The 8764-nt window shown below is 36.5% G+C and overlaps 2 protein-coding genes across 2 annotated transcripts; both read right to left on the bottom strand.

Moving 5' to 3' along the window:
- Nucleotides 1-616: 616 nt before the first annotated feature.
- On the bottom strand, nucleotides 617-1824 carry LOC149527627 (auxin-induced protein 15A-like). Its single transcript, XM_089782434.1, has one exon. The coding sequence runs from the start codon at nucleotides 1075-1077 to the stop codon at nucleotides 769-771; it is 309 nt and encodes a 102-aa protein (XP_089638560.1). The 5' UTR covers nucleotides 1078-1824; the 3' UTR covers nucleotides 617-768.
- A 3947-nt stretch (nucleotides 1825-5771) lies between these two features.
- LOC110409098 (arginine/glutamate-rich 1 protein) lies at nucleotides 5772-8527 on the bottom strand. Its single transcript, XM_021418336.2, has 3 exons — nucleotides 8105-8527; nucleotides 7478-7697; nucleotides 5772-6234 (listed from the first exon to the last, which is right to left on the bottom strand). The coding sequence occupies exons 1-3, from the start codon at nucleotides 8350-8352 to the stop codon at nucleotides 5971-5973; spliced, it is 732 nt and encodes a 243-aa protein (XP_021274011.1). The 5' UTR covers nucleotides 8353-8527; the 3' UTR covers nucleotides 5772-5970.
- Between the last annotated feature and the right edge of the window lie 237 nt (nucleotides 8528-8764).

The following is an 8764-nucleotide window of genomic DNA, read 5'->3' as shown; positions in this document are numbered from 1 at the left end:
TTATTATATGAATTATATCCAAATTTTATTATAAAATATTGTACATTTATTTCATCGAATCAGATAATATAAGATATAGCAAAGGAGGAGTGTAGGCTAGAAGTGAAAGTGTGATGTCCTATCTGGCTGGCTATATCGATATCTCATGCCTACTAATTCCTAACCTGTATCATCATCCTATCTCAAAAGTCCCACTTCACAGTTTCACATGGTTCCACCGGTTATCTTCCAGTTCCGTACAACCACTCAAGTATTGACTTCACTTTATTCCCATCACTCATATTATCCTTGTACCTGCCTACCTTGCATTAATTTTTTTTTGTTGTTTCTAACCTCTCCAACTACCCTTTCTTCCTCCATCACTAGCCCATACTAATTAACCCTCTTCAATGATTTCTCATCTCACTCAGATTTACACAACGCTTACTTGCCTTGATTTGACCAATTCATACGAATAAAATTAACTTGAGGAAAATGATGAAACGATAGTATTGTGAATGGGTTAAAATTAAATGTATATACTTGTTGATTGCCTTAATTTAGTAAGGATCAGCAGTACATGGTACATGCAACGATCAGCTTATAGGTGTATGGCTTGACAATTTATAAAGTAAACTACAGAACAAACCAAAATAGAGCGCCCTTTCCCTTGTACCGAGGAAAAGAAAGCCCCTGGCAGGCAGGGAGCAAAGACGACTACATGGTACATGCAAGTATACATCTGTGTCTGTGTACATGTGACAAGTTCTGTTGATGAAGACCTGTATTTCAACAGGAGTGGAAGGACAAAGTGAGAGGAAGATGATGATGGTGATGGTGATGGTGGAGATGATGGTTGGACTCCTTCTCTATACGCCACTTTAGATTAAGAAAGTCGTCGGTGGAACATGGCAGCCTTAAGGGCCCCGTTGTGTGGTAGCCGTAGACCTCGTGAGCCTTCTCCAGAAGCCGCCTGAAAAGCGGATGGTAAAGGTAAGATATTGGAATCACAAACCGCTGAAACTCTCCTTCTTCCTCCAACCCAACCTCGACAGCAAGCCATCCTTTCTTCACCTTCGCCTTCTTGTCCTCCTGCATAGTACTACCTAGTTTCAGAACAAAGGGTGGGAAAGAAGAGAGAATTTAGGGCTTTGGTGGTACACAACTGAGGGCCGAAGTAAAGTGATGCTACTAGTATTTATAGCAGTGGTGGGGGATTAAAATAAAAGAGAAAATACAGGTCGTAGTACTTTATACGGAATCATGAAGACGTGGGAGTGGAAGTGGGGTTGGCCTTTGCTCTCTTCATTCCTTTCTGTGCCGTCCCCCCTTTTTATTTCGAGAGGGACACCGGCTCCTGGTGTGAGGATGGCGACGTGGAACCTCCATGCTTTTCTCTTGAAACATGTGCCCGCTCCTCCCCTTTAGCTTTTGTTTTAGGGTGGGTTTTGTTAGATCAGATTTGGTGCAGGGTAACATTAAGTAGGTACTTAATGTATTCAAGCTTGTACTAGTATAAATCAACAGCAAGATACATGGATATTCCTTTGGAAAATTAAAGTGGAATACGGGCGGGGGTTGGTGAGAGATTCTGGCTGCCTGGCCTGGACCCCCATATTCAATTCCAAGGCATCTACCTTCCTAGTGGGAGCGTACGTGATATCCTTCAAATCATAGCCAGAACAAAAGGAAGGCAAAAACTCCTAGTATTCCATGATGCTTTAGGATGTGATTGGAGTGACAGGCTCGAGGTTCCTCGCAGCGGCTGGCTCGAAGGTGGGATTGCAGGTCAGGCAATCGTGGGGCTTGAATCTACCATAGGCGTAACAAAAAGGGGTCTGGTCGCACACGAGTTTGGACCTACCCAACCCCACACAAGTGGGAAATCATTGCCGACCAAATCATCTCACGCCCTACCATCTATGTTGGCATGTATATGTATACAGATGGATGGTGATGATGCATGGTTGTCGCATCAATCCTAAAGTTTTCTTTTTTTAACCGCTTTTTCTTTCTTTAGTTGAAAAACACGAAGCACTTTCCTTATTCCCTGTCCCCCTCTTTTGTGTTATATTACGTATATGAATTAGATTAGCCATCTATCTTACTCGGGATAATAATTGTTTTTGATTAATGAAATGATGTCTCAGACCAAAAAAAGCCTTGTACAAATGTGCATAATATGGGTAGATGGGGTGTACCCATTTAGATTACTCACTGCTTTACAGAAAAAGTATATATATATTATTATCCATTGATTTATAAAATAAAAGAGGCAAAGAGTAAAGCTGTGTAGTGTTGGTACCAGAGGTGGTACAGCACTGCAGAATAAGAGGTCAAAGTTGAATTCTTAGTCATCATAAAATTAATAATAAGAGTACGAACGTCCTTTACATTGCCACTACACTTTGGAATAACTCAAAAGCAATGCAAACAAATCCAATCCAAATAGTTACCTGGCTTTCCAAGTGCAAAACAGACAGACAGACATTCTAACCCATTTTATTTATTATTCTAAACCCTAAATTGCCTCCTCCTGTGTATCTTACCATGAAGTTAACCTTTAATTGCATGACTTGTAATAAAATAACTTGCCTCATATGATCTTTTAAACTTAGTACATAAATATTAAATAAGCAACATCTTTTGTGATGTAATAATATACAGTACATTTACTGTCACAAGATATACGAAAACATGGTGATTAAAGTCAATCATGCAATTATTGTTTAATCCATAGCAACTAGCTATAACTATAATATTCAATCTTGATGAAATTTAGTATAAGGGGCTTAAGGACCACATCATCAAAATCCCAAACGTATCGAGTATTTCTTTTTGTGGTTAGCTTCACATCTCTTGGTTTGTCAACTAGTTAAACAATTATCTCTTATCATCATATCCATTTCAAATTAGTCACCCTATCTCTGTACAAATCCCTTACACATATAGTATCAATAGTCGTTTCAAAGACAATATCACCAACTTTTCCAAGAATAAGGAACTAAGCAAAGCCTTCCTTTCTCCTTTTGTCTTTGGATTAAACAAGTGATATCCACACTAAGACTGCAAAAACTTTTGTCCATAATTTTTTCACCTTGAGGAAAAACCACTGTACATAGGCGTTGAAGAAGTCGTTATACGTGCGTGCATGGTTGGCTTATTGTTGTCTTTTACGTTAAAGTAGAAGACAATGAGTACTGACGCATGCAACTACTTGGCAAGATTGCCGCTTAATGCCATCTCTCAATCGTTAGACAGTTTTCTTTATTTGATACATGTCTATCCCTTATCTCTATCTTTGGGGGTTTGTGAAGGTTGTTTTGAACAGAAATAAAGGGCATAGCATTGCAACTAAGTAAGCAAAAAGAAGTAGAGAAGTAGGTAGATGTATACTAAGAGCAATACTATAATTGGAGGAAGAGGTAGTGCTATAAGGGGCACTACTCTTTTTGTAAACTAAGAAAAAGTTTTGAAGTGAAGTTCTATGTCAAAACGAAGTCCCTCTTAGATGAACCTAGGCATTTACCTTGCTATTTATTGGCTAGGAGTAAGATGATCATCCATATGGTGAAAGACCATGTATACATAATCTTGCAAGTAACAACTATTAATTAGGTATTTACAAGGGTAATTAATTACTATGAGTTTAAGTTTTATATAGATATTATATATTGCATTTAAGAATATTTTTGAGATTGTTAACAAAAAAAAACTTATTTAATTTTCATTATCGATCTTCTCTAGTATCATGTATTTCACATAATAATAATAGATGAGATGAATTTTAAACTTATACGTAAAGTTTTTTTTTTATTTAATAAGTATATCTTTTGGATTAAAAATATAGATTTATAACAAGTAGTATCAAAATCAATTCCAATTCTTTATTGAGATGTTAGGATCGAAAAAGACTTGGATCAAAATAAACCATTCTCCTTTATAAGTGAAAGAGCTAGCACATGGAGAATTGAAAGTGTGGGCCTACGGCACTAATACTAATTAGAAGCACACTAGAGACACAATGCAAGCAAGATTGAGATAGCCTACTTTTAGAAACAAGATAGATGGAGGTTAAAAGAAAGCCAATTATTTCCAAGGAGTTTAGACAATCAGATATGGAATGCCCGTAGCAGCATATCTTTAGTCGTTATCAGATATAAAGGGCAAAGATCGATCCGGGAGACGTCAAAGGGAATAAATCAGGAATGGAGTTCATAGCTAGTAAGATGGTGAGAAAACATTGCAAGGGACCATTCCATACTAAGTGGCCTTTTCTAAGTATTCAAGACGACTGACTCACAGCAGCAAATGATGAATTGGATTTGGGCGGTGGTGGCGCACTCCCTCCATCTCCCATCAACGTGCATGCTTATCTTCTGTTTTCAACTAGCTTTTCCCCCCAATCATACCCTTTTCTCCAGCTCTTGCCTTCTTTTTTCCACTCTCTCATCATATATTTTGAGTGCACCTTTTTCTTTTCCCTGCTCCGCCAGCAATTCTTGTGGTAGCGCATGCCAGGTTGACTGTACTCTCATCTCTTTTCTTTCGCTAACTTCATGATGGTCTTTTAATTTATCAGTCCTCCCACTGGTCGGCGCCAACCAGTTGCATATATCTTGACCTCTCCTCTCTTTCTCTTTCTATATATAATCCTTCTCTTTCGTATCTTCTCCTTCTCATTTTTTCCCCCACCCTCCTAACTCCTAACTCCCCAAGTCATAATTCATGTCTTGTCACAATTCCATTAGCACAATCTATGATGGACTTATATTTAGACTAGTGAAATTCGACAACTAATTGTTTCAACCTCGATAGCCTTTTTATTTTATTTTTTCCTTTTATAGCGAGCTAGAACAACATTTATATATGATCCATGAAATAATTTTGATATTAAAAATCTAATACAAATATTTCATCACGAGAACAACACGTGTGCACGACAAATATGATTTGTGTTGCAGTTAGACGTGATATGTATGGTTCAAGATTCGAAATCCTTCTTCTCTTTAAACTCTCTCGTTACGTAAAGTAATAATAATAATAACTTGATTTATCTCTCCCTACATATACAATCTACACTATTCCCTTATTCGATGCAAAAATGTTTTAAATTATTTTTTTCTATGATGCAAAATTCAGTGTAAATACACACACACACACACGTATATATCATTTTCATATAGATAACAGCAAATCTGTTACCCATCAGTCACAAAATGCACTACAAGTTTATCACAAAATGCATCATGACAATTGAGAAATTGTCACGAATGCATCACTAAAACCCTAATATATATGTGATGCAACCGATCCGTCATAAAATTTTTATTTCTCATCATAAGTAACCTTGTTTTCTTTTCTTCTACATATCTAGGCAAAGTTTTGAGTTTTGATAGGGAACATGGAAAAGATAAAAGCACCATGAACTACTCTTTCATTGCCCGCCTTTGCTTTCTTTTCTTCTATCCAGGCAAAGTTTAAGCTTTGATGGGGAACATGGAAAAGATAAAAGCACTATGAATTACTCTTTCATTGTCCGCCTTTGTCTCCTATATATGTGCCCATGGACCCAGCCTTGTTTGGGACCATTGGGCGTACAGCCCACCTACAGTGCAGTTCAATCCGACCATTTAGACAATATTTGTAATAATTAATACTTTAATTCTTTAATTTGTAAATGTATTTTAAAATTAAAATTAAATAAAAATATACAATTTATTAGTAAATTAATTTATTTGAGTTGGGCCTAAAAATTTAAGCATTATTTACTTGCTATCACTATCTATAAATTTTGAATGGGAAAGGAATAAACTCACACGCACATGCACACGTGCAATTCTACATAGAAAATAAAGAAAATAGGTGCCATTTTCCTTTTCTGGCTAATCAAACAGGGTCGTCAAGGTATACAAGTGATGAACTAAAGCATTCAGACTTCATATTGAGATTCCTAACAAACAGGAAAGACTGTGTGACCAACAGAATGAATTACAAACCAATTCCGAATGGCACCTTCGGTCTAGACTTGTTCTTACCCGACGTACTCATCTGGTTCGCATGTTCTTCTTCCTCTTCAAGCTTTTTCCTCCGAGCAGCCTCTTCCTTTTGCCTTTGAATCAGCTCCAACTCCCGGTACCTTTCCTCCTCCTTCCTCTGTAGTTCCAGGGCTTCTCTTCTCTGAGCCTCTTCCACCCTCCTCCTGTTCTCTTCTAGCATCTTATCCAGCTCCTCTCTCTCCCTCCGGACTTGTTCCTGCCAAGTTGTCAATACCATATCAAAACACTAGAAGGATCAAGATCCAAAAAAAAGAAAAAGATCAGTTTATAGTGAATAGTTATGCATTGGTAACCACAGCTTTCAAATGCATAGAACATGAACCCTCATCCAATGTATAGTTACACCCTAAATGGGCAGCAAGTTAGAATTAACAAGACAATCAACCTGGTAGCAGTAGTAATTTCCCACTCACGTCATTTTCTCAAATCATACCTTCTTATAAACGTCATAAATTCTCCCTAAATGCCTTTCTCATGCATAATCTTAGAAAGGCTTAGAACAGAGAGGGAATTGAGAGACCTGAAAGTAAAGGGGCTTCCTAGAAAACCAGCCTTCTTCCCATTTATCGAAAACACAAATATTGTGTAGTCAAAAGCACAAGCAATCTCAAGGTTATCCTTGTATTGAGCTCGGTTTTAAAGCACTCAACTTTGACCCACGTAAAAACACTATATTCCAAAGAATAAATTAGTAATATTTATAACAATAAAAATGCATTTTAATTATTATAGATATAAATATATTTATATCTAATATTTAACAGATTTACACCAAGGCACACGTACTTCTTCTTAATAATGTCAATATATAAACAGATACAATGTATTACAAATATCAAACGCTAGTTCAAATTATGTCATCATCTGACTCTAGCACTAAGTTTCTGTACCTTTCAGCTCTACGAGCCAGATAATCTTCTATATTCTCCTCTCCCATGCCCTTTATATTAAATCTAATTGCTTAAAATATCTTATATATTGAAGATACTATATGATCTTTTGCACTAACGCTAACTAGCAATGCTTGCTTGAAGTCACAGCTCTGCCCCAAGATTACTGCTAAAAGAAATGAAAAGAAGAACAGCCTTATACTTTGTGGAAAAACCCAAAATTAAACCTAATAAATGAATGGAATAGCTATATCTACAACAGAAGGCCATATAATTTTGTTTCTAGTTAAAAGCTACTGTATTAATCTTCTCTGTTGATTCAAAGTACATGCACTAGTCTTTGTAATAAACACGTGTTTATACTAATATGCACCTTGCCTTCAGTGCCTTACAGCAACACCTTGACATCACTTACATTGTAACAAAATACACAGCCATTATATCATTTCCCTTTTTTGTTTCCCAAAAATACTCTTCTTCACTTGTTCATTCTAGGGCGCAAATACAGATAATAAATACTAGTAATTTGACAAACATTTCAATGCTTACTTGTTTTAGCCTTGCCTCCGCCAGAGCAGCTTCCTTTTCTTTTTCGAGTTGCATGGTAACATCATCCAACAGCTTCTTACGCCCTTCCACTATCCGCTTCTCTATATCCAACTTAACTTGCTCCGAGTTCAACCTCTCCTCAACATTTTTCTGAATTGCTTCCTCCAATCTCTTCGCGGTCTCTTCCTCTAATAACTTCAGTTCAGCCTCTTGTTGAAGCCTAAAAACAGAAACAAAAAGCAACAGAAGATAAATAAAATCTCTCTTAATATAAAAAATGAAAATTTAACTTAATTTTGTGAATGGGAATTCGATTTATTTAAGTTTTACATAAAACAAATATATGTATGTATGTATGTATGAATATGCTTAATGTTTTAGCCATTTGCTTCCTTTAATCAACTATGACTCACGTTTCTAACCTTTTGCTTTAGAACAACTTTTTAACAAGTAAAAATCAAATAGATAATCGAGCCTAAAAGAAATTGTAGTTTGAAGAATATACAAATTAACAAATTATTCCTGTATAATTGCCATACCTAAAGTAAATACTTTTAACCAAAACAACATTATTTACCCAATTACACGAAATACAATAGAAAAAAGAACAAGAAATGGAAAGTTTACCTATTATTTTGATGGACGGGAATAGCTGGGGAGGGAGATTTGGGCAAAGGAGAGAAGGAGGTTCGCCTCCGGTGTCTCCTTGGAGTTGGAGAGCGGCTTTTACGGCGTCGATGAGATGGCGAACGGCTTCTACGCCGACGTGGAGAGGTTGAACGGCTTCTCCTGGTATGCTCTCTTCGGCTTCGCCGGCTGTGCCTCGACCGGTACGACGGAGACCGAGATCGAGACCGGGATAAGCTTCTTGGCATTGAACTTAAGAAATTTCCACTATGTATTATGTAACTCACGAGTCACAACTGAAATTCGGCTAAAACAAGTAACAAGGCAAAATGGATGCTGCTCTCTCCGCCTTGCCTTAGCTCAAAGCACCGATGGGGAAGGGGAAGCCACTGGGCCGACCCTCGCATCCGTTGGCCTCTGAAATTAAAAATAATATGCATAAATAAATATCCACTATACCTTATTATAAATAAAATATTAAGTTTTTTAAAAATTTTAAAAAAAAAGTATTTCGAACATTATACACCAATAAATGAGTTAAAAACTCAGGTGAATTGAAATTAATTTTTAATAAATCATCAGCCCACAACTTACATGTTACATTATATTTCAATTAATTTTAATAAAAGTCAAAATTTTAATTACAATTTATAAATATAT

This window comes from Theobroma umbraticum, unplaced genomic scaffold, assembly GCF_002168275.2.
Source record: "Theobroma umbraticum cultivar Fairchild unplaced genomic scaffold, ASM216827v3 scaffold_44.0, whole genome shotgun sequence".
Lineage (NCBI taxonomy): Eukaryota > Viridiplantae > Streptophyta > Magnoliopsida > Malvales > Malvaceae > Theobroma > Theobroma umbraticum.
Note: the sequence above shows the minus strand (reverse complement) of the source record. Positions and strands in the feature narration are given on the sequence as shown.

Excerpts from the sequence above, each read along its gene's own strand:
- LOC149527627 (XM_089782434.1), bottom strand. The coding sequence starts at position 1,077 with ATGCAGGAGGACAAGAAGGCGAAGGTGAAGAAAGGATGGCTTGCTGTC.
- LOC110409098 (XM_021418336.2), bottom strand. The coding sequence starts at position 8,352 with ATGCCAAGAAGCTTATCCCGGTCTCGATCTCGGTCTCCGTCGTACCGG. Across the intron at positions 7,698-8,104 it reads CCCGTCCATCAAAATAATAG|GCTTCAACAAGAGGCTGAAC; the intron begins GTAAACTTTCCA and ends TTCTGTTTTTAG. Across the intron at positions 6,235-7,477 it reads CGGAGGCAAGGCTAAAACAA|GAACAAGTCCGGAGGGAGAG; the intron begins GTAAGCATTGAA and ends ACAACTTGGCAG.